The sequence below is a fragment of the Salmo salar genome, chromosome ssa15 (genome assembly GCF_905237065.1).
Source record: "Salmo salar chromosome ssa15, Ssal_v3.1, whole genome shotgun sequence".
Taxonomy (NCBI): Eukaryota; Metazoa; Chordata; class Actinopteri; order Salmoniformes; family Salmonidae; genus Salmo; species Salmo salar.
The window spans coordinates 5699361-5724899 of record NC_059456.1 but is presented as its reverse complement, the minus strand read 5'-3'; the positions used below and the strand labels follow the sequence as shown (position 1 = coordinate 5724899).

The 25539-nt window shown below is 46.9% G+C and overlaps 2 protein-coding genes across 4 annotated transcripts in view; one reads left to right on the top strand and one right to left on the bottom strand.

Moving 5' to 3' along the window:
- Positions 1–250: 250 nt before the first annotated feature.
- On the bottom strand, positions 251–20372 carry LOC106570911 (albumin 2-like). 3 transcript variants are annotated; one of them, XR_006759115.1, is made up of 15 exons: positions 20070–20372; positions 19470–19602; positions 11936–12058; positions 8708–8796; positions 8433–8571; positions 8008–8105; positions 7767–7896; positions 7262–7482; positions 6638–6770; positions 2524–2627; positions 1604–1745; positions 1222–1445; positions 926–1058; positions 413–685; positions 251–331 (listed from the first exon to the last, which is right to left on the bottom strand). XR_006759115.1 is itself a non-coding variant. In XM_014143494.2 (14 exons), exons 1-14 carry the CDS (start codon positions 20180–20182, stop codon positions 641–643), a joined length of 1827 nt encoding a protein of 608 aa, XP_013998969.2. In that variant the 5' UTR covers positions 20183–20372; the 3' UTR covers positions 251–640. The 3 variants fall into 3 exon arrangements, 1 of the variants encoding a protein (XP_013998969.2); XR_006759116.1 differs by having other exon boundaries at positions 251–390; positions 472–685; XM_014143494.2 differs by having other exon boundaries at positions 251–685.
- A 1253-nt stretch (positions 20373–21625) lies between these two features.
- mthfd2l (methylenetetrahydrofolate dehydrogenase (NADP+ dependent) 2 like) overlaps positions 21626–25539 on the top strand; it is a 41078-nt gene continuing 37164 nt past the window's right edge. The window contains exon 1 of the mRNA XM_045695388.1: positions 21626–22091. The gene's annotated coding sequence lies outside the window, so the exon portion shown is untranslated. The remainder of the gene's footprint in view (positions 22092–25539) is intronic.

Here is a 25539-nt window from a genome sequence, read left to right as displayed (position 1 = left end):
GTTTGCTGAAAAACACAGTTGACAGTGAGAGGACGTTTCTTTTTTGTGTAACTCTTTTCAATAACATTACCTTCATAAAGATTTTATACTACGTTCATCAACTGTCAATTAAACATTTATAGACAAATTATGAATCATTTCTAAACAATCATAAGTCATTGGTTAAACATGAGATTTATTATGACCACAAAGCACTGACAGATATGAATGGCTTGAGAATCTGACCAAAATAAAACAGCCACAACAGTAATCAAATAAATGCATTTATTTCAGTCATTGTCTGTTAAAAATAAACCAGTGCTTCTGAGTAATCACAGATCGACAGGTTAACGAGTCCATCACAGATCGACAGGTTAACGAGTCCATCACAGATCGACAGGTTAACGAGTTCATCACAGATCGACAGGTTAACGAGTCCATCACAGATCGACAGGTTAACGAGTCCATCACAGATCGACAGGTTAACGAGTTGATCAAAGATGAACAGGCTTAGTGGATCACAGACGTTATGGATGGAAGGATGAGGGGAGGTCACTATGGTGTTGCTATGGAGGTAGATATTGTAGACACAGACAGAACTATAGCAATGTTTTTAATTCACCAGTTCCTCTGTTGAAATGAATACAATGAAAATAATATCTTAAGCCTTGACCAGCTCTATGCTCTCAGCTAGCAGCTTGGCAGCCTGTAGGAGAAAACAAAACATGACATCAGTTATTACACTTGTGTTGCCTTAAATCTACATAATAGGCTATTCCCCACTTTCAAAGTCAAAGAAAACGACAGCACACACAATCTCAATTCTGTTTTACTTAATTTCTACAAATTGTCTTTTTCCTAGCACCCCTTTTACCAGGCAATTTGACTATACAGATTAAAAGATAAACAATGAAACATTTCATCAGTACGGAGTGGTGTAGGTTACCTCTTCAGTGAAGCATGCTTCTTTGTCCTCAGCAGCACAGCACTTCTCCTTCATGATGCTGTGGTTAGTAGAGATGATCTTCAGATGATCCTCGGTGATGATGGTCTTATGTCTGACCACATCGTACAGCAGCCTGAGGACACGGACACACACGGACACACACGGACACACACACAAATACACACACACGTAAACAGACATTTGTAAACCTAGCGAGTTAAGAGTATATGTACTGTATGTGTGAATTGGTGCCCACGTGTTTATACACAGTACGTTCTTAGTATATCTCTACTCACTTCTTCCCGGATAGCAGGAGATCCTTGCTGTTCTTGGTGCAGAGCTCAGGGCCCATGTGGAAGTCGTTGGCATCCAGCTCCGGGGGCGTAAACTCTGTGTCAGGCTGGATAGACAGGATGCAGGGTCTCCTCATGGAGTAGGACTGGTTGCAACAGTGGGCGATGCGGGGGTTAATGCTGGAGTAGTTGTCGTCGTTACACGTGGCGTCGAGCACGTTGGTCGACTTGGAAGAGGACAAAGGAAGGGAGAGCTTATTTTAACTTTATTTAACCTCTATTTAAAAATGTAGACTCAGCGATTTATGCATGCCTGTGTATGTGTGAGTAGCATACCTCTGTGTGTTTGTATGTGCTTGTGTACATTTGTGTGTGTGTGTCAGACCTTCTCCTCTGCGCAGGGCAAGACTAAGTGGCCTGGCTGGTCCTTGCAGCAGTCATGGAAGACATCAGCCACAGTCTCAGACACAATGTGAAGCTGGAGGAAGGAGGCCTGGGGCATTATCCTAGTGTAGTACACCATCATACTAGAGGAAGAGGAACAGGGAGGAAGAGGAGGAGGAAAAAGAGGAGGAGCAGCAAGAGGAGGAGCAGGAAGGAAGATGAGGAGGAAAAAGGAGGAGCAGGAAGAGGAGGAGTAGGCAGAGGAGGAGTAGGAAGAGGAGGAGCAGGAAGAGGAGGAGTAGGGAGGAAGATGAGGAGGAAAAAGAGGAGGAGCAGGAAGAGGAGCAGGAGGGGGAGAGGAGCAGCAAGAGGAGGAGCAGGAGGAGGAGCAGCAAGAGGAGCAGGAAGAGGAGGAGTAGGAAGAGGAAGAGGAGGAGAAAAAGGAGGAGCAGGAAGTGGAGGAGCAGGCAGAGGAGGAGTAGGAAGAGGAGGAGCAGGCAGAGGAGGAGTAGGGAGGAAGATGAGGAGGAAAAAGAGGAGGAGCAGGAAGAGGAGCAGGAGGGGGAGAGGAGCAGCAAGAGGAGGAGCAGGAGGAGGAGCAGCAAGAGGAGGAGCAGGAAGCGGAGGAGCAGGAAGAGGAGGAGCAGGAAGAGGAGGAGCAGGAGGAAGAAGAGGAGGAGAAAGAGGAAGAGGATAAATTCATGTTAATAAACAGTGAAATAGCCGTGTATTAAATACGAATTAACCATTCATAAATTATTAATTTAGTCATTAAAAATAATGATCAATTTACCCATAACAACATCTGTCGGTTATTTGTTAGGACTAAATGTGACGTTAATGATCGCATACCACATGAAGGACATCTACTTTGAGCTTTCATGACCTTTGACCTGTCTGTGTGAGAGCATGACCTCTCACCTCTTCTCAAAGTTGTAATCTCCCAGGGCAGCCTCTGCAGCACACATGTTCTTGTAGTATTCAATCTCATCAGTGATCATCTTGTCTATGTTACTGTCGGCCAGCTGCATGGGAACAACAGTGTTAGCCCGCTGAGTTAAAGCCTAGAACCATAACAGTGTTAGCCCGTTGAGTTAAAGCCTAGAACCATAAGTGTTAGCCCGCTGAGTTAAAGCCTAGAACCATAACAGTGTTAGCCTGCTGAGTTAAAGCCTAGAACCATAAGTGTTAGCCTGCTGAGTTAAAGCCTAGAACCATAACAGTGTTAGCCCGCTGAGTTAAAGCCTAGAACCATAAGTGTTAGCCTGCTGAGTTAAAGCCTAGAACCATAACAGTGTTAGCCTGCTGAGTTAAAGCCTAGAACCATAACAGTGTTAGCCTGCTGAGTTAAAGCCTAGAACCATAACAGTGTTAGCCCGCTGAGTTAAAGCCTAGAACCATAACAGTGTTAGCCTGCTGAGTTAAAGCCTAGAACCATAAGTGTTAGCCCGCTGAGTTAAAGCCTAGAACCATAACAGTGTTAGCCTGCTGAGTTAAAGCCTAGAACCATAACAGTGTTAGCCCGCTGAGTTAAAGCCTAGAACCATAACAGTGTTAGCCTGCTGAGTTAAAGCCTAGAACCATAACAGTGTTAGCCCGCTGAGTTAAAGCCTAGAACCATAACAGTGTTAGCCCGCTGAGTTAAAGCCTAGAACCATAACAGTGTTAGCCCGTTGAGTTAAAGCCTAGAACCATAACAGTGTTAGCCCGCTGAGTTAAAGCCTAGAACCATAACAGTGTTAGCCCGCTGAGTTAAAGCCTAGAACCATAACAGTGTTAGCCTGCTGAGTTAAAGCCTAGAACCATAACAGTGTTAGCCCGCTGAGTTAAAGCCTAGAACCATAACAGTGTTAGCCTGCTGAGTTAAAGCCTAGAACCATAACAGTGTTAGCCCGTTGAGTTAAAGCCTAGAACCATAACAGTGTTAGCCTGCTGAGTTAAAGCCTAGAACCATAACAGTGTTAGCCCGCTGAGTTAAAGCCTAGAACCATAACAGTGTTAGCCCGCTGAGTTAAAGCCTAGAACCATAACAGTGTTAGCCTGCTGAGTTAAAGCCTAGAACCATAACAGTGTTAGCCCGCTGAGTTAAAGCCTAGAACCATAACAGTGTTAGCCCGTTGAGTTAAAGCCTAGAACCATAACAGTGTTAGCCTGCTGAGTTAAAGCCTAGAACCATAACAGTGTTAGCCTGCTGAGTTAAAGCCTAGAACCATAACAGTGTTAGCCCGCTGAGTTAAAGCCTAGAACCATAACAGTGTTAGCCTGCTGAGTTAAAGCCTAGAACCATAACAGTGTTAGCCCGCTGAGTTAAAGCCTAGAACCATAACAGTGTTAGCCCGCTGAGTTAAAGCCTAGAACCATAACAGTGTTAGCCCGCTGAGTTAAAGCCTAGAACCATAACAGTGTTAGCCCGCTGAGTTAAAGCCTAGAACCATAACAGTGTTAGCCTGCTGAGTTAAAGCCAAGACATGATAAAATAAACTTTGTTGAAATTTAGAGTTGCTGCGTCCATGTGGAATATCACATAAAACAATATCAAAATCACAATATGACAAGTGTAAAACTCAGAAAGAACTACTTAAACTTGGAGCAACCAGTTGTGTGAATTCACGTGCATTGAACTTGTTGAGAACACCAATTGGCTAATGGCAAACATGCTATCATGCTCGTAAAAACAAATGATAGTGTTCAACAAACAGAAATAGATGCTGTTATCAAGGTCATTTCCTTAGTAGTGTCAGAGGTCAACATGTGGGAACAGTCGGAGCTCAGCGATGATAGACGGGCTTCCTACTAGTAATATGAGTTGGAGGGGGGTTCAAGGGGGTTCTTCCTACTAGTAATATGAGTTGGAGGGGGTTCTTCCTACTAGTAATATGAGTTGGAGGGGGGTTCAAGGGGGTTCTTCCTACTAGTAATATGAGTTGGAGGGGGTTCTTCCTACTAGTAATATGAGTTGGAGGGGGGTTCAAGGGGGTTCTTCCTACTAGTAATATGAGTTGGAGGGGGGTTCTTCCTACTAGTAATATGAGTTGGAGGGGGTTCTTCCTACTAGTAATATGAGTTGGAGGGGGGGTTCAAGGGGGTTCTTCCTACTAGTAATATGAGTTGGAGGGGGGTTCTTCCTACTAGTAATATGAGTTGGAGGGGGGGTTCAAGGGGGTTCTTCCTACTAGTAATATGAGTTGGAGGGGGTTCCAAGGGGGTTCTTCCTACTAGTAATATGAGTTGGAGGGGGGGTTCAAGGGGGTTCTTCCTACTAGTAATATGAGTTGGAGGGGGGTTCAAGGGGGTTCTTCCTACTAGTAATATGAGTTGGAGGGGGGTTCCAAGGGGGTTCTTCCTACTAGTAATATGAGTTGGAGGGGGGGTTCAAGGGGGTTCTTCCTACTAGTAATATGAGTTGGAGGGGGGTTCAAGGGGGTTCTTCCTACTAGTAATATGAGTTGGAGGGGGGTTCTTCCTACTAGTAATATGAGTTGGAGGGGGGTTCAAGGGGGTTCTTCCTACTAGTAATATGAGTTGGAGGGGGGGTTCAAGGGGGTTCTTCCTACTAGTAATATGAGTTGGAGGGGGGTTCAAGGGGGTTCTTCCTACTAGTAATATGAGTTGGAGGGGGGGTTCTTCCTACTAGTAATATGAGTTGGAGGGGGGTTCCAAGGGGGTTCTTCCTACTAGTAATATGAGTTGGAGGGGGTTCTTCTTCCTACTAGTAATATGAGTTGGAGGGGGGTTCAAGGGGGTTCTTCCTACTAGTAATATGAGTTGGAGGGGGGTTCAAGGGGGTTCTTCCTACTAGTAATATGAGTTGGAGGGGGGGTTCAAGGGGGTTCTTCCTACTAGTAATATGAGTTGGAGGGGGGGTTCAAGGGGGTTCTTCCTACTAGTAATATGAGTTGGAGGGGGGTTCAAGGGGGTTCTTCCTACTAGTAATATGAGTTGGAGGGGGGGTTCAAGGGGGTTCTTCCTACTAGTAATATGAGTTGGAGGGGGGTTCTTCCTACTAGTAATATGAGTTGGAGGGGGGTTCAAGGGGGTTCTTCCTACTAGTAATATGAGTTGGAGGGGGGTTCAAGGGGTTCTTCCTACTAGTAATATGAGTTGGAGGGGGGTTCAAGGGGGTTCTTCCTACTAGTAATATGAGTTGGAGGGGGGTTCTTCCTACTAGTAATATGAGTTGGAGGGGGGGTTCCAAGGGGGTTCTTCCTACTAGTAATATGAGTTGGAGGGGGGTTCTTCCTACTAGTAATATGAGTTGGAGGGGGGTTCAAGGGGGTTCTTCCTACTAGTAATATGAGTTGGAGGGGGGGTTCAAGGGGGTTCTTCCTACTAGTAATATGAGTTGGAGGGGGGTTCAAGGGGGTTCTTCCTACTAGTAATATGAGTTGGAGGGGGTTCAAGGGGGTTCTTCCTACTAGTAATATGAGTTGGAGGGGGGGTTCAAGGGGGTTCTTCCTACTAGTAATATGAGTTGGAGGGGGGTTCTTCCTACTAGTAATATGAGTTGGAGGGGGGTTCAAGGGGTTCTTCCTACTAGTAATATGAGTTGGAGGGGGGGTTCAAGGGGGTTCTTCCTACTAGTAATATGAGTTGGAGGGGGGTTCAAGGGGTTCTTCCTACTAGTAATATGAGTTGGAGGGGGGGTTCAGGGGTTCTTCCTACTAGTAATATGAGTTGGAGGGGGGTTCAAGGGGGTTCTTCCTACTAGTAATATGAGTTGGAGGGGGGGTTCAAGGGGGTTCTTCCTACTAGTAATATGAGTTGGAGGGGGGGTTCAAGGGGGTTCTTCCTACTAGTAATATGAGTTGGAGGGGGGTTCTTCCTACTAGTAATATGAGTTGGAGGGGGGTTCAAGGGGATTTTTCCCAGTCATATACTCGTATTTAGGAATTTACGAGATGTCATGAATCAGCATCACACAAAAATAGTGCAATGGTTCAAAAAAATCTCTGCGGTAATATGTGTGTGTGTTATGTGAGTGTTATGTGTGTTGTGTGTGTGTGTGTGCGTGCGTCCATGCGGGTGTAATACGTACAGCCGTTTTGACACACTCTGCGTGGTCCTCCTTGTCGCAGCACTGGAGGAAGGCCTGCTCAGCCTCCTTGGAGAACCTCAAAATCACCTGCTGAGACGACTCAGGGTGGCGCACTGACAGCTCATAGATCAACCTGCCAATCAGGACAGTCCATACACAGAAGCTCAGTTAGACAGCCAATCAGGACAGACCATACACAGAAGCTCAGTTAGACAGCCAATCAGGACAGCCCATACACAGAAGCTCAGTTAGACAGCCAATCAAGACAGCCCATACACAGAAGCTCAGTTAGACAGCCAATCAGGACAGACCATACACAGTCAGAATTGTGTGTATAGCGGCTTTTCCATATTCGTGTGTGTGTGTGTGTGTGTGTGTGTGTGTGTGTGTGAGTGAGAGAGTGAGAGAGTGAGAGAGTGAGTGAGTGAGAGAGTGAGAGAGTGAGAGAGTGAGAGAGTGAGAGAGTGAGAGAGTGAGTGAGTGAGAGAGTGAGTGAGAGAGTGAGTGAGTGAGTGAGTGAGTGAGTGAGTGAGTGAGTGAGTGAGTGAGTGAGTGAGTGAGTGAGTGTGAGAGAGTGAGTGTGAGTGAATGAGTGTGAGTGAATGAGTGAGTGACGTTCCGTACTTCCCCAGGGCTACATCAGGGTTCTCGGTGAAGGTGTGGCAGACAGCAGCTATGTCAGCATGCAGGTCGTAGCGCTCAGACAGACTGTCTGGCTTAATGTCTGGCTTCATGGCCTCAACACAGGAGCCCCTGTCTATTGCATGTTCCTTACAGCACGCTTTCAGACCCGCCGTGCGAGACAACACACTACGGTCACCACACACCTCGTCTACCAGCACCTTCTGTTAGGAGAAACACACACACACTATCAGATAAGGAGACGGACACACACACATACGGACACACACACACAATCAGATAAGGAGACGGTGTGTGTGTGTGTGTCCATCAGATAAGGAGATGGACACACACAATCAGATAAGGAGGGATGAGAGAGAATGACATATAGGTAAAGAGAGAGAGGAAATGAAAGCGTGAGTGTGGGAAGAGAGAGAGGAAATGAAAGCGTGAGTGTGGGAAGAGAGAGGAGGAAATGAAAGAGGGGAATAGAGATGAAATAACTTACTCTTCGCTTCATGCAGGTGATCATGTCTCCGCTGCAGCAGGGGGCAGTAGTGGCTACGATCTTGTCTACAATGCCTTTCATCTCCTGGAACGATGCCTGAGGCATCTTCTGACTGTACTGGATCATCTTCCTGTTAGAACACAGACAGACACACGCGTCAACCAATAAGACTGGCCCAGGGGAAGGCTCTCCTAGCTCTTAGCCAATTAGAACCATAGATTTTTAGATTGCCATGTCTTACTTGGCCTTGAAAATGCGGTCTCCATATTTGTTGTGGACAATGCACAGGGCCTTCAGTTCATTGACACGGTTCCTAACGAAGTGTTGAAACGTAGATTTCTGAAAAAATAGAGAGAATGTTCTCTTTGGCTATGTAGGTGCTTTACTTTCCATGCCAATAAAGGTGGTGGAATTAAATTGAGAATGGGAGTGACAAGTAGCCTAGCAGTTAAGTGCATTGGGCTAGTAACCGAAAGGTTGCTGGTTCGAATCCCAGTGCCGACTAAGTGAAAAATCTATCGATGTGCCCTAATTGCTCTTGTAAGTCGCTCTGGATAAGAGCATCTGCTGAACGGACATGAAACAGCATCCAAAATGGCACACTATTCCCTGATAGAGTTCTGGTCAAATATAGGGAATAGGGTGCCATTTGGGACACTTCCTGACCTTGGTGTCGAAGCAGGTCTGGGCCTCGGCCTCACCCTTCCCACAGCAGGTAGCCAGAACCTCTCCGTAACTCTTAGTGACGGCCAGGATCACATGAGGAGGTAGCATGGTGTTACGCTTGGAGAACCTAAAGATGAAGCTGCAACACAACACAACACCTCGGCTTGGCTTTAGCTCAGCGTCCTAACACAGTATTTTAGCTGCCTGGAGGAGACCTATCCCAGGTTCAAACTCAGCGTCGGTCACAGCCACATGAGTTGAGTGGATCCACTTACCTCTCCACGAAATCCTTGCGGTCCTTCTTAAAGTCTTCACACTGGTCTGCAGCTGGCGACTCAGAGGTGAGGGACAGGTCCCGGGGAATCTACAATTAAATCAACCAACACATTACTCAAATTCATCCATAAAGCCCTTTTTAGTTCAGCAGTTGTCACTGCTTTTACAGTATCCCGGCCGGCCTAGACCTCTGAGGCACAGTGCCTGGGAAAAGTGTGTTGCTGTCTCACCTAGCTAGCTAGCTAATATATATACACACACACACATATATACACACACACACACACACACACTGCTCAAAAAAATAAACGGGAACACTTAAACAACACAATGTAACTCCAAGTCAATCACACTTCTGTGAAATCAAACTGTCCACTTAGGAAGCAACACTGATTGACAATACATTTCACATGCTGTTGTGCAAATGGAATAGACAACAGGTGGAAATTATAGGCAATTAGCAAGACACCCCCAATAAAGGAGTGGTTCTGCAGGTGGGGACCACAGACCACTTCTCAGTTCCTATGCTTCCTGGCTGATGTTTTGGTCACTTTTGAATGCTGGCGGTGCTTTCACTCTAGTGGTAGCATGAGACGGAGTCTACAACCCACACAAGTGGCTCAGGTAGTGCAGCTCACCCAGGATGGCACATCAATGCGAGCTGTGGCAAGAAGGTTTGCTGTGTCTGTCAGCGTAGTGTCCAGAGCATGGAGGCGCTACCAGGAGACAGGCCAGTACATCAGGAGACGTGGAGGAGGCCGTAGGAGGGCAACAACCCAGCAGCAGGACCACTACCTCCGCCTTTGTGCAAGGAGGAGCAGGAGGAGCACTGCCAGAGCCCTGCAAAATGACCTCCAGCAGGCCACAAATGTGCATGTGTCTGCTCAAACGGTCAGAAACAGACTCCATGAGGGTGGTATGAGGGCCCGACGTCCACAGGTAGGGGTTGTGCTTACAGCCCAACACCGTGCAGGACGTTTGGCATTTGCCAGAGAACACCAAGATTGGCAAATTCGCCACTGGCACCCTGTGCTCTTCACAGATGAAAGCAGGTTCACACTGAGCACATGTGACAGACGTGACAGAGTCTGGAGATGCCGTGGAGAACGTTCTGCTGCCTGCAACATCCTCCAGCATGACCGGTTTGGCGGTGGGTCAGTCATGGTGTGGGGTGGCATTTCTTTGGGGGAGCCGCACAGCACTCCGTGTGCTCGTCAGAGGTAGCCTGACTGCCATTAGGTACCGAGATGAGATCCTCAGACCCCTTGTGAGACCATATGCTGGTGCGGTTGGCCCTGGGTTCCTCCTAATGCAAGACAATGCTAGACCTCATGTGGCTGGAGTGTGTCAGCAGTTCCTGCAAGAGGAAGGCATTGATGCTATGGACTGGCCCGCCCGTTCCCCAGACCTGAATCCAATTGAGCACATCTGGGACATCATGTCTCGCTCCATCCACCAACGCCACGTTGCACCACAGACTGTCCAGGAGTTGGCGGATGCTTTAGTCCAGGTCTGGGAGGAGATCCCTCAGGAGACCATCCGCCACCTCATCAGGAGCATGCCCAGGCGTTGTAGGGAGGTAATACAGGCACGTGGAGGCCACACACACTACTGAGCCTCATTTTGACATGTTTTAAGGACATTAAAGCAAAGTTGGATCAGCCTGTAGTGTGGTTTTCCACTTTAATTTTGAGTGTGACTCCAAATCCAGACCTCCATGGGTTGATAAATTGGATTTCCATTGATTATTTTTGTGTGATTTTGTTGTCAGCACATTCAACTATGTAAAGAAAAAAGTATTTAATAAGATTATTTCATTCATTCAGATCTAGGATGTGTTATTTTAGTGTTCCCTTTATTTTTTGGAGCAGTGTATATATAAAATGAGTGGATTCAGCTATTTCAGCCACACCCGTTGCTGACAGGTGTATAAAATCGAGCACACCGCCATGCAATCTCCATAGACAAACATTGGCAGTAGAATGGCCTTACTGAAGAGCTCAGTGACTTTCAACGTGGCACTTTCATAGCATGCCACCTTTCCAACAAGTCAGTTCGTAAAATTTCTGCCCTGCTAGAGCTGCCCCGGTCAACTGTAAGTGCTGTTATTGTGAAGTAGAGACGTCTAGGAGCAACAACGACTCAGCCGCGAAGTAGTAGGCCACACAAGCTTACAGAACGGGACCGCCGAGTGCTGAAGCACGTAAAAATCGTCTGCAACAGTCACTACCGAGTTCCAAACTGCCTCTGAAAGCAACTTCAGCACAAGAAATGTTCGTTGAGAGCTTCATGAAATGGGTTTCCATGGCCGAGCAGCCGCACACAAGCCTAAGATCACCATGTGCAATGCCACACGTCGGCTGGAGTGGTGTAAAGCTCGCAGCCATTGGACTCTGGAGCAGTGGAAAAGCGTTCTCTGGAGTGATGAATGACGCTTCACCATCCTGCAGTCCGACAGACGAATCTGAGTTTGGCAGATGCCAGGAGAACGCTACCTGCCCCAATACATAGTGCCAACTGTAAAGTTTGGTGGAAGAGGAATAATGGTCTGGGTCTGTTTTTCATGGTTCGGGCCCCTTAGTTCCAGTGAAGGGAAATTTTAATGTTACAGCATACAGTGACATTCTAGACGATTCTCTGCTTCCAACTTTGAGGCTCTTTCCTGTTTCAGCATGACAAATCCCCGGTGCACAAAGCGAGGTCCATACAGAAATGGTTTGTTGAGATCGGTGGGGAAGAACTTGACTGGCATGCAAAGAGCCCTGACCTCAACCCCATCGAACACCTTTGGGATGAATTGTAACGCCGACTGCGAGTCAGGCCTAATCGCCCAACATCAGTGCCTGACATCACTAATGCTCTTATGGCTGAATGGAAACAAATCACTGCAGCAATGTTCCAACATATACTGGAAAGCCTTCCGAGAAGAGTTGAGGCTCTTTTTGCAGCAAAGGGGGGACCAACTCCATATTAATGTCCATGATTTTAGAATGAGTACTTCAACGAGAAGGTGTCCACATACTTTTGGTCATGTAGTGTATCTTAAGATGAATCACCTCACCTAGCATCTGCTAAATGACTAAAATGTAAATGTAGAAAACTCACTAGAAGTTTAGTTTATTATTTCAAACCATTTAAAAAACAAAAACAAGCACACATAAAACTTCAAAAAGCCAAACATGCACAAAGAAACCAAGAGAGGAACCATAGGGGGTGGCCTATCTTACCTTGGCCTTGTGTTCCACGAAGCAGTGTGTCCTCTCAGTGGCAGTCTTCTCACAGCAGTGCTTCAGATTGCTCTTCTCAACTAAGGTCTCAGAAGAACACACAGCACTCTGGAACAGGTCTGCCTGCACACACATAGTAGTACACCCTTTAGCCAGTAGAGGGTACTGTTGTATCTGTACAGGACATTCTAAGCCATAGAGATAGATAGAAGACTCTAGAGGGATTCATTTATTAAAAGGTCCTGACGTTTTTATCTGAATATAAAATAATTTCTGAGTAGCAATTAAGTACCTTACTGTGATTGTTTTCAATTAAAATGGTCAAAAAGAAACACAAATAGCTTCTTAGCAAAGAGCAATTTCTCAAGCAAGAATTTTGGTAGGACTGTCTGGGTGGGGTCTGAGTGGGGGAAAACGGAAAACTAGCTGTTATTGGCGGAGAGGTTTGGAACTCTCTTTCTTATTGGTCTATTAACTAATTTACCGCCTGGTGATGTCGCCATGGAAGGCCAAAACTCCACCCCACCAAAACAGGATGAAATTTCAGGCGGCCTTTTCAAACAGCTCTTGAACTAAAAGGGCTTTATCATATTTTTTACAATTTCACAATATTATTCCAACCTCTTGGTGTGGAAATATATATAAAACACGGGGGGGAGATCATGTTTTTTGACAGCACTGGGGCTTTAAGCCAAGGTTTCCCAACCCTCTCCTCTGCCCCACAGGTGTTCTACATTTTAGTTGTAAAGCTAAATTGGCACACATGATTCAATTTACTAATGCTCTCAGCTGAAAGGAAATTACGTTTGGTGACTTCGGGTCTTTTGAGCATCATGCTATACTGTTTAAATGTCAGCCACCAGTGCTGGCCATAACCCTGTATAGGCCACCAAAGTACTGCCCCACTTTCTGTACTGATTTCACTGAACTATTGTCTACTGTCCTTGAGAACTATGATAAAATCATTGTGTTGGGTGATTTTAATATTCATGTTGACAAAGAGACTGACTCCAAGGCCATTGAATTATGAATCTTTTGAGCTCTATGGACTTTATCCAACATGTTACAGGGCCCACCCATATCAGAGGCCATACTCTGGACCTGGTTATTACCAAGGGGCTTTCTACTGGGCCCACCCATAACCACAGCCATACTCTGGACCTGGTTATTACCAAGGGGCTTTCTACTGGGCCCACCCATAACCACAGCCATACTCTGGACCTGGTTATTACCAAGGGGCTTTCTACTGGGCCCACCCATAACCACAGCCATACTCTGGACCTGGTTATTACCAAGGGGCTTTCTACTGGGCCCACCCATAACCACAGCCATACTCTGGACCTGGTTATTACCAAGGGGCTTTCTACTGGGCCCACCCATAACCATAGCCATACTCTGGACCTGGTTATTACCAAGGGGCTTTCTACTGAGCCCACCCATATCAGAGGCCATACTCTGGACCTGGTTATTACCAAGGGGCTTTCTACTGAGCCCACCCATATCAGAGGCCATACTCTGGACCTGGTTATTACCAAGGGGCTTTCTACTGAGCCCACCCATATCAGAGGCCATACTCTGGACCTGGTTATTACCAAGGGGCTTTCTACTGAGCCCACCCATAACCACAGCCATACTCTGGACCTGGTTATTACCAAGGGGCCTTCTACTGAGCCCACCCATAACCACAGCCATACTCTGGACCTGGTTAATAGCAAGGGGCTTTGTACTGGGCCCACCCAGTAGAACGGTACTCTGGACCTTGTTAATACCAAGGGGCTTTGTACTGGGCCCACCCATAACCACGGCCATACTCTGGACTTTGTTAATACCAAGGGGCTTTGTACTGGGCCCACCCAGTAGAACGGTACTCTGGACCTTGTTAATACCAAGGGGCTTTGTACTGGGCCCACCCATAACCACGGCCATACTCTGGACTTTGTTAATACCAAGGGGCTTTGTACTGGGCCCACCCAGTAGAACGGTACTCTGGACCTTGTTAATACCAAGGGGCTTTGTACTGGGCCCACCCATAACCACGGCCATACTCTGGACTTTGTTAATACCAAGGGGCTTTGTACTGGGCCCACCCAGTAGAACGGTACTCTGGACCTGGTTATTACCAAGGGGCTTTGTATTGACATATCCTCTATAATTGATGTTGCTTTATCTGATCACCACTGTGGAAGCTATACTACCTTGTTACCCATAGCACAGGGTAATACTGAACACATTATGAAGAAACGGGCTCATTTTTTATAACTTGATCACTATTAAATCAGAATAATTAGAGATGGGCTCTTCTCCACCATTGATGGCCTGATAAATCCCCCCCCTGCAAACCTATGTGAACTTTGCGCCACATCTAAATGTGATGAGTTTGCGGCATATTTCAGAGATAAGATAACCAACATTATGCTGGGTATCAGTCAAGACCTGATGACAACATGCCCAGGAAAGTGATATCACATCTTAAGCTACTTATTGTTGGCACCAAAGCCCAGTGAGAGAATCTGGCCGCACATTTTATTTCACGGGCAATAAAGATAAAAACACCAGGTAAAAAAAACCTAGGTGTTATTTTAGATTCTAAACTAAATTTTGAATCGTACATTAGGAATGTGACCAAAATAGCTTTTTTACCACCTGAGGTACATTGCCAAGGAGCTGGCCGTTTCTCTCTCAGGCTGATACAGAGAGACTTCATCCATGCTTCAATTACAAGCAGGCTTGACTACTGTAATGCTCTCCTGTCTGGTCTACCCAAGAAAGCCATTGGTCAACTGCAAAACATACAGAATGCTGCAGCACGGGTACTGACCAAGACCAGACGGAGAGCACACATTACACCGGTTTTAAGGTCTCTGCACTGGCTGTCTGTGAGTTTTAGAATTCATTGCACGATTCTTCAATTGTTTTTTAAATCAGGGTACTGCTGTGCACCACAATACATGTCAGACATGCTTTTAAGTTATGTACCCAGTAGGTCCCTTAGGTCCTCTGGCACAGGCCTTTTAACTATCCCAAAGTCTAGAACCAAGAGGCATGAAGAGACAGTCTTTATTTATTATGCCCCCCTGTCTCTGGAATAGCCTGCCAGAGAACCTCAGGGAGACCAAGAGGCATGGAGAGGCAGCCTTTAGTTACTATGCCCCCAGCCTCTAGAGTAACCTGAGGGGGGACCAAGAGGCATGGAGAGGCAGCCTTTAGTTACTATGCCCCCAGCCTCTAGAGTAACCTGAGGGGGGACCAAGAGGCATGGAGAGGCAGCCTTTAGTTACTATGCCCCCAGCCTCTAGAGTAACCTGAGGGGGGACCAAGAGGCATGGAGAGGCCTTCTTTAGTTACTATGCCCCCAGCCTCTAGAGTAACCTGAGGGGGGACCAAGAGGCATGGAGAGGCAGCCTTTAGTTACTATGCCCCCAGCCTCTAGAGTAACCTGAGGGGGGACCAAGAGGCATGGAGAGGCAGCCTTTAGTTACTATGCCCCCAGCCTCTAGAGTAACCTGAGGGGGGGACCAAGAGGCATGGAGAGGCAGCCTTTAGTTACTATGCCCCCAGCCTCTAGAGTAACCTGAGGGGGGACCAAGAGGCATGGAGAGGCAGCCTTTAGTTACTATGCCCCCAGCCTCTAGAGTAACCTGAGGGGGGACCAAGAGGCATGGAGAGGCAGCCTTTAGTTACTATGCCCCCAGCCTCTAGAGTAACCTGAGGGGGGACCAAGAGGCATGGAGAGGCAGCCTTTAGTTACTATGCCCCCAGCCTCTAGAGTAACCTGAGGGGGGACCAAGAGGCATGGAGAGGCAGCCTTTAGTTACTATGCCCCCAGCCTCTAGAGTAACCTGAGGGGGGACCAAGAGGCATGGAGAGGCAGCCTTTAGTTACTATGCCCCCAGCCTCTAGAGTAACCTGAGGGGGGACCAAGAGGCATGGAGAGGCAGTCTTTAGTTACTATGCCCCCAGCCTCTAGAGTAACCTGAGGGGGGACCAAGAGGCATGGAGAGGCAGCCTTTAGTTACTATGCCCCCAGCCTCTAGAGTAACCTGAGGGGGGACCAAGAGGCATGGAGAGGCAGCCTTTAGTTACTATGCCCCCAGCCGCTAGAGTAACCTGAGGGGGGACCAAGAGGCATGGAGAGGCAGCCTTTAGTTACTATGCCCCCAGCCTCTAGAGTAACCTGAGGGGGGACCAAGAGGCATGGAGAGGCAGTCTTTAGTTACTATGCCCCCAGCCTCTAGAGTAACCTGAGGGGGGACCAAGAGGCATGGAGAGGCAGCCTTTAGTTACTATGCCCCCAGCCTCTAGAGTAACCTGAGGGGGGACCAAGAGGCATGGAGAGGCAGCCTTTAGTTACTATGCCCCCAGCCTCTAGAGTAACCTGAGGGGGGACCAAGAGGCATGGAGAGGCAGCCTTTAGTTACTATGCCCCCAGCCTCTAGAGTAACCTGAGGGGGGACCAAGAGGCATGGAGAGGCAGCCTTTAGTTACTATGCCCCCAGCCTCTAGAGTAACCTGAGGGGGGACCAAGAGGCATGGAGAGGCAGCCTTTAGTTACTATGCCCCCAGCCTCTAGAGTAACCTGAGGGGGGACCAAGAGGCATGGAGAGGCAGCCTTTAGTTACTATGCCCCCAGCCTCTAGAGTAACCTGAGGGGAGACCAAGAGGCATGGAGAGACAGCCTTTAGTTACTATGCCCCCAGCCTCTAGAGTAACCTGAGGGGGGACCAAGAGGCATGGAGAGACAGCCTTTAGTTACTATGCCCCCAGCCGCTAGAGTAACCTGAGGGGGGACCAAGAGGCATGGAGAGGCAGCCTTTAGTTACTATGCCCCCAGCCTCTAGAGTAACCTGAGGGGGGACCAAGAGGCATGGAGAGGCAGTCTTTAGTTACTATGCCCCCAGCCTCTAGAGTAACCTGAGGGGGGACCAAGAGGCATGGAGAGGCAGCCTTTAGTTACTATGCCCCCAGCCTCTAGAGTAACCTGAGGGGGGACCAAGAGGCATGGAGAGGCAGCCTTTAGTTACTATGCCCCCAGCCTCTAGAGTAACCTGAGGGGGACCAAGAGGCATGGAGAGGCAGCCTTTAGTTACTATGCCCCCAGCCTCTAGAGTAACCTGAGGGGGGACCAAGAGGCATGGAGAGGCAGCCTTTAGTTACTATGCCCCCAGCCTCTAGAGTAACCTGAGGGGGGACCAAGAGGCATGGAGAGGCAGCCTTTAGTTACTATGCCCCCAGCCTCTAGAGTAACCTGAGGGGGGACCAAGAGGCATGGAGAGGCAGCCTTTAGTTACTATGCCCCCAGCCTCTAGAGTAACCTGAGGGGGGACCAAGAGGCATGGAGAGGCAGCCTTTAGTTACTATGCCCCCAGCCTCTAGAGTAACCTGAGGGGGGACCAAGAGGCATGGAGAGGCAGCCTTTAGTTACTATGCCCCCAGCCTCTAGAGTAACCTGAGGGGGGACCAAGAGGCATGGAGAGGCAGCCTTTAGTTACTATGCCCCCAGCCTCTAGAGTAACCTGAGGGGGGACCAAGAGGCATGGAGAGGCAGCCTTTAGTTACTATGCCCCCAGCCTCTAGAGTAACCTGAGGGGGGACCAAGAGGCATGGAGAGGCAGCCTTTAGTTACTATGCCCCCAGCCTCTAGAGTAACCTGAGGGGGACCAAGAGGCATGGAGAGGCAGCCTTTAGTTACTATGCCCCCAGCCTCTAGAGTAACCTGAGGGGGGGACCAAGAGGCATGGAGAGGCAGCCTTTAGTTACTATGCCCCCAGCCTCTAGAGTAACCTGAGGGGGGACCAAGAGGCATGGAGAGGCAGCCTTTAGTTACTATGCCCCCAGCCTCTAGAGTAACCTGAGGGGGGACCAAGAGGCATGGAGAGGCAGCCTTTAGTTACTATGCCCCCAGCCTCTAGAGTAACCTGAGGGGGACCAAGAGGCATGGAGAGGCAGCCTTTAGTTACTATGCCCCCAGCCTCTAGAGTAACCTGAGGGGGGACCAAGAGGCATGGAGAGGCAGCCTTTAGTTACTATGCCCCCAGCCTCTAGAGTAACCTGAGGGGGGACCAAGAGGCATGGAGAGGCAGCCTTTAGTTACTATGCCCCCAGCCTCTAGAGTAACCTGAGGGGGGACCAAGAGGCATGGAGAGGCAGCCTTTAGTTACTATGCCCCCAGCCTCTAGAGTAACCTGAGGGGGGACCAAGAGGCATGGAGAGGCAGCCTTTAGTTACTATGCCCCCAGCCTCTAGAGTAACCTGAGGGGGGACCAAGAGGCATGGAGAGGCAGCCTTTAGTTACTATGCCCCCAGCCTCTAGAGTAACCTGAGGGGGGACCAAGAGGCATGGAGAGGCAGCCTTTAGTTACTATGCCCCCAGCCTCTAGAGTAACCTGAGGGGGGACCAAGAGGCATGGAGAGACAGCCTTTAGTTACTATGCCCCCAGCCTCTAGAGTAACCTGAGGGGGGACCAAGAGGCATGGAGAGGCAGCCTTTAGTTACTATGCCCCCAGCCTCTAGAGTAACCTGAGGGGGGACCAAGAGGCATGGAGAGGCAGCCTTTAGTTACTATGCCCCCAGCCTCTAGAGTAACCTGAGGGGGGACCAAGAGGCATGGAGAGGCAGCCTTTAGTTACTATGCCCCCAGCCTCTAGAGTAACCTGAGGGGGGACCAAGAGGCATGGAGAGGCAGCCTTTAGTTACTATGCCCCCAGCCTCTAGAGTAACCTGCCAGAGAACCTGAGGGGCTGAAACTGTGGACATATTTAAAAGAGATCTTAAAACACACCTTTTTAACTTTTCTTTTCCTTCTGGTGTTTTTAAGTTGTTCAGTTTTTTGTCATTCTTTAGTTTTTTTAAATCTTATGTTTGTTGTGTAGTACATTTTTCTGCTTTTATTTTCATTGTTTTTTATTGTTTTCTTTTCCTGTGAAACACATTGCATTGCATGTCTGAAATGCGCTGTATAAATAAAGCTTGATTTGACTTGAACTAATCATTGAGCCTTTGACTAATTAAATCAGGTGTGCCAATTAAGGGTTAAAACAAAAAAATTTAAAAGTCTGAACCTTGACTAAAAACATCAGTCACTAATGCCCAATTACATACAAACCCCTACCTCTGGCCCCTCCCCTGCCTACGTATGGCCGTGCTGACCCCTCACCTCCCAACCTCTTACCGCTGGACCCCCCAGGCAAGGCTGGCCCCTCCCCTCCCTACCACTGGCCGGGCTGGCCCCTCTCCTCCCTGCCCCCTAACGGTGGCCCCTCCCCTCCCTACCTACCACCTCTGGCCCCTCCCCTCCCCTCCCTCCCTCCCCTCTATCCCTGTCCCCTACCTACCCTTACATCTGGCCCCTAACTCTGGCCCCTCCCCTCTACCCTGTCCCCTACCTACCCTTACATCTGGCCCCTAACTCTGGCCCCTCCCCTCTATCCCTGTCCCCTACCTACCCTTACATCTGGCCCCTACCTCTGACTGGGCACATCAATGTGATTGGCATGTGTCAGTTAGGGATGAGGGGGTGTGGTTGGGGTCTCTCACCACGTCCCTGTTGCAGTCTTCTAGGGGTTCGTCTGAGCAGCATTGGATGCCCATGGTGAAGGCTTCCGCGACCAGGGGCACCACGTCATCCAACAAACTATCTGGAAGGTTCTGAGCCAGCCCTACTAGTGCCCTACACACACACACACACACACACACCACGTCACAACTCTCCTTACCTGGCAATAGATAACAGTAAAACTCCAGCCGACATGTTTAAAAATGTCGACGGTGAAACCAAATGTCCCAGTAAAACACACACACACACACACACACACACACACACACACACACACACACACACACACACACACACACACACACACACACACACACACACACACACACAGTAAGATTACGACACCTCACCAAGATATTTACACTACACTGCTGTTTGAACCCAGTCCATTTTAAAATCAGCCATAGGAGAGAAATTCCAGATGAACAAAATAGGACAAATCAAATCCATGTAAAAGTATTAAGTGGTTAAAGAATCTTGAGGTTCAGGCACTCAGGTGAGTTTGAAAACAAAGTGACACCATATAAAGGTAGTGATGAAATAAAAGCTTTTAACATCTTTTCTCACATAGATTTACTCACATAGCCTTGAATCCATCTTTCTTGGCCTCTGTGAAGATGGTACAGATCTGATTCTGAGACCTGGCTGATACACACAGCAGCACCAACAGGCTGCAGACAGCCAACAACTGCATGATGGAAGGTAAGACTCACGGACGGAGGGAAGAGGGGATCTAGCGATTGAGCCCAAGAGCAGAGAGACACAGGGCTTCTTTATACTTTCGTGGAATTTGTCAATCATTAGCTAACCTCTCTCTCTCTCTCTCTCTCTCTATCATTTGGGTCTGTCTGTCTGTCACACAGTGGTCTCATTAAATGTTTTCTAGTTAGTTATATGGAAATCCAACCTCCCATATTAGACATATTACAAAAGATTCCTATCCTTGGAGATGAAAGTGCAGAATCTGTGTGACGTAATTGTGGGGGGGTGAGCGGCCAGGGAAACAAAGGTCTGAAGGTACAACGTCCACTCTGCCGTGTCTCCAAACTGTCCCCATACAAACCTACCATGTACCATCTGACGAGGAAATATTTCCACCATGAATCGATCTAAACTGATTCTACCTATATACAACCTATAGTAGCCTACAATGGAACAAGGTTCAATGGTTTATTTATGTAACCTTTATTTAGGCAGGATGGGATCCAATTAACAAAGGTCTATTTTACAAGGAAGTACACAAAGAAATGCAAAAAAACACAACCGTAAAAAAAACTAATCACAATCCTCACTATTCATGTTACTAATAACAGGTATAGTAGTGAAAGGTGAACGAAAAAAACACAACCGTAAAAAAAACAAATCACAATCCTCACTATTCATGTTACTAATAACAGGTATAGTAGTGAAAGGTGAACGAAAAAAACACAACCGTAAAAAAAACTAATCACAATCCTCACTATTCATGTTACTAATAACAGGTATAGTAGTGAAAGGTGAACGAAAAAAACACAACCGTAAAAAAAACAAATCACAATCCTCACTATTCATGTTACTAATAACAGGTATAGTAGTGAAAGGTGAACGGTATCAGGTGTTTTACCTGTTTTGTAATTCATTATCAGTTGGCCAATAGATGAGGTGCATTGTTATAGCTATTATGCATACTTTGTCGATTAAAAAAAAACGAATGAATGCAACTGTTTATGTAAAATTGTTGTCAATAAAACTCCCGAATGAAACTGTTTATGTCAAATAGCGTTGTACTCTACTTGTAGCTCTGACAGTCCTGAAAAGAAAATGGTAAAACACTTCATTGTGAAGCGAAATACAAGGCGGTGGACATGCAGATTAATGACGATCAGATACAGTGAGGGGGGAAAAGTATTTGATAAAATCAGCAGGGGATCAAATACTTTTTTCCCTCAGTGTAAATGAAAAGCAGTCTCGGGCCTGACAGGGTTCATGTGCCCAGGAATAGACCTACACCACCGCAATCTTACACAAACACCCCCTCTTGGACTGTCAACAAACTTTTAGCCTACACAAATTACACACCCCAAGTACATAAACACGTGGACACACAACACCCACACTACATTATAAAGCACAAAACACACATTCACGCACAAACAAACTGAATGACACCTACACTGACTGGACAAACCATTAGGAACATCTTCCTAATATTGAGTTGCACCTCCTTTTTGCCCTCAGAACAGCCTAAATTCGGCGGACCATGGAATCTACAGTGTCGAAAGCGTTGCACAGAGATGCTGGCCGATGTTGATTCCAATGCTTCCCACAGTAGTGATGACACTATTGATACCGGAGCCGTTTTCAGCGCATTACTGAGCCGACAAAATCTACCGATGCTCGTTTCAAAGTAACATTACAACGTGATCAATGACTTCCGAAATTTCGTTTGATCACGTGTTTTTTGTGTTTTTTTCCAACGTTGCAAAATGCGTCATCACACTGATTTCTTCTTCTTTAAGGATTTGTTTGGCGGATCGCATCCAATTTTTAGGTGCATACACCGTCACCTACTGTACTGGTGTGTGAGGCCATTCACGGCCCAACTACATTACATTCTGGATACGGTAAGAAAACTAGTTAAACTGAAAATTGCCCTGCCAACTATTAGCTCTCTAAAACACCCACCGCCCATTCCACTATTTAACACTATCTAACCAACAGTCTGAAAGGCCATAATACTACCACTCAACACCCCCTGCAACTGTTCACACTTCTCACATCTAGGATTCTCCCTCATACACAGTGCTGCAAAATTCCAATAAACTTCACACCTAAAACACCGTAGTATTTTTGGAACAAAAGTTCTCACACGAAAATGTACACTTCCTAACTCGACCTTGTTGGGCAAAGACTCTACATCAAAACTCAGCAGGACTGACAATTTATTATTATTATTATTATTTTATTTCACCTTTATTTAACCAGGTAGGCTAGTTGAGAACAAGTTCTCATTTGCAACTGTGACCTGGCCAAGATAAAGCATAGCAATTCGACATACAACAACACAGAGTTACACATGGAATAAACAAAACATACAGTCAATAATACAGTAGAACAAAAGAAAACAAAAAGTCTATATACAGTGAGTGCAAATGAGGTAAGATAAGGGAGATAAGGCAATAAATAGGCCATGGTGGCGAAGTAATTACAATATAGCAATTAAACACTGGAATGGTAGATGTGCAGATTAAGAATGTGCAAACAGATACTGGGGTGCAAAGGAGCAAGATAAATAAAATAAATACAGTAAGGGGATGAGGTAGATAGATGGGCTGTTTACAGATGGGCTATGTACAGGTGCAGTGATCTGTGAGCTGCTCTGACAGCAGGTGCTTAAAGCTGGTATTGAGTCAATGTGGAGGCTATATACAGGGGGTACCAGTACAGAGTCAATGTGGAGGCTATATACAGGGGGTACCGGTACAGAGTCAATGTGGAGGCTATATGCAGGGGGTATCGGTACAGAGTCAATGTGGAGGCTATATACAGGGCGTACCGGTACAGAGTCAATGAGGAGGCTATATACAGGGTGATACAGTACAGAGTCAATGTGGAGGCTATATACAGGGGGTACCGGTACAGAGTCAATGTGGAGACTATATACAGGGGGTACCGGTACAGAGTCAATGTGGAGGCTATAAACAGGGGGTACCGGTACAGAGTCAGTGTGGAGGCTATATACAGGGGGTACCGGTAGAGTCAATGTGGAGGCTATATACAGGGTGTACCGGTACAGAGTCAATGTGGAGGCTATATACAGGGGGTACCGGTACAGAGTCAATGTGGAGACTATATACAGGGGGTACCGGTACAGAGTCAATGTGGAGGCTATATATAGGGGGTACCGGTTCAGAGTCAGTGTTCGGGGGCACCGGTGTCGAGGTAATTTAAACATCCATACTCTCGTCAGGTTCCTTCTCTAAGCTACTAGAACACGTACTCCATTTTTGCACTTGACGCAAAACCCTCTTCACCACACCGCTTCCCTCTACTACACTCCTTATCGGTGGTTATCACTGCACCTGCCATTACAATTAATTCAAGCTCACTCTCTTCCCGTTCACTTTCCTCCTTTAGCTCTCACAAAAGTTCTGTACGATCCTCCGTTCCATATTCCCTCAAAACATATTCCACTTTTCTCCTTTTCCGCATATGTTCCACTTTCTCTCTTTTTTTCGACCTACCTCCATTCATCCCCACGCGGTGACCACACCAATTGGTGTCATCTATCCCACAGATTTCGGTGCTTTTTTCCAAGTTCCTTTCGAACACTGACCCCTACTGGACACCGTACTTACAATAAAGTTGTGATTTTTTTTCACGTAGCGTTGCCTGAACAGTAGCTCAATATAGTTAGGATTTTGTTTCATGGCGCGTCACCCTGAACCGTAGAGCCTTGGGGACAAGATCAATCAGACGACAAGGATGAATCCAAGAGAAAGTATGTGACGCCACACTTTCTGCACGTTATTGTTTAAACAATTAGTTTTATTGTAGTGCTGGAGCAATTAACATACATTTCGGTTATTTTTTTAAACTTTTAAACAATTAATTGACCGACGTTGGTTAAATGATTTGAATTCGATGTTTTTTTCTTCTTCTTTGAGCTCAATGTGCACATCGCACAGTTTGTCTAGAGATAAATCAGATCCAGCCTGAACTGTGCGATGTAGTAGGGAGTTTCCCACAAGCCAATAATCTACATAGTTTAGCGCATAAAATGTGGTAATTAACTACGATGACCATTGCGCATCTACTTGGTCTTTGTTTTTTACGCCTGCTATGGAAGAGAGAAGTGCGATCTTTCATGTGATATTTATTAACCAGGTTACCATCCAACCTTTTTTATGTGAGAAAAGTACATGTCGGATCATTTTTTTTTAATGACAGGTCTGATGGAAACAGAACATTTTTCTTTAAACCTTCCAAACGTCTACAAAACGAAATACGCGAAACAAAGTGGGATCTTTTTGTGTGGGTAAAATTAATTATATGAAAAATGTCGGTGTAACAATCTCATCGAATTAAACTTGCGATGACATGTTGTGTGGTCCTCCCGCTACAAATGAAGTGTGTGTTTAGTGAGTCCACCAGATCAGAGGTACTAGGTATGACCAGGGATGTTCTCTGTTTAGTGAGTCCACCAGATCAGAGGCAGTAGGTATGACCAGGGATGTTCTCTGTTTAGTGAGTCCACCAGATCAGAGGCAGTAGGTATGACCAGGGATGTTGTCTGTTTAGTGAGTCCTCCAGATCAGAGGCAGTAGGGATGACCAGGGATGTTCTCTGTTTAGTGAGTCCCCCAGATCAGAGGCAGTAGGGATGACCAGGGATGTTCTCTGTTTAGTGAGTCCTCCAGATCAGAGGCAGTAGGGATGACCAGGGATGTTCTCTGTTTAGTGAGTCCTCCAGATCAGAGGCAGTAGGGATGACCAGGGATGTTCTCTGTTTAGTGAGTCCTCCAGATCAGAGGCAGTAGAGATGACCAGGGATGTTCTCTGTTTAGTGAGTCCTCCAGATCAGAGGCAGTAGGGATGACCAGGGATGTTGTCTGTTTAGTGAGTCCACCAGATCAGAGGCAGTAGGGATGACCAGGGATGTTGTCTGTTTAGTGAGTCCACCAGATCAGAGGCAGTAGGTATGACCAGGGATGTTCTCTGTTTAGTGAGTCCACCAGATCAGAGGCAGTAGGCATGACCAGGGATGTTCTCTATTTAGTGAGTCCTCCAGATCAGAGGCAGTAGGGATAACCAGGGATGTTCTCTGTTTAGTGAGTCCTCCAGATCAGAGGCAGTAGGGATGACCAGGGAGGAATGTTCACTTGATAAGTGTGTGACTTAGACAACTTCGCTGTCCTGCAAAGCATTCAAAATGTAACGAGTACTTTTGGGTGTCAGAGAAAATGTAGGGAGTAAAAAGTACATACTTTTCCATAGGAATGTAGTGAAGTAAAAGTTGTCAAACATATAAATAGTAAAGTACAGATACCCCAAAAAACTACTTAAGTCGTAC

Coding starts and splice junctions, on each gene's coding strand:
- LOC106570911 (XM_014143494.2), bottom strand. CDS start 20,182: ATGCAGTTGTTGGCTGTCTGCAGCCTGTTGGTGCTGCTGTGTGTATCA. Junction 8,797..11,935: donor TCGTGGAACACAAGGCCAAG/GTAAGATAGGCC, acceptor ATTTAATTGTAG/ATTCCCCGGGACCTGTCCCT. Junction 6,771..7,261: donor CCTGATGTAGCCCTGGGGAA/GTACGGAACGTC, acceptor CCTGATTGGCAG/GTTGATCTATGAGCTGTCAG.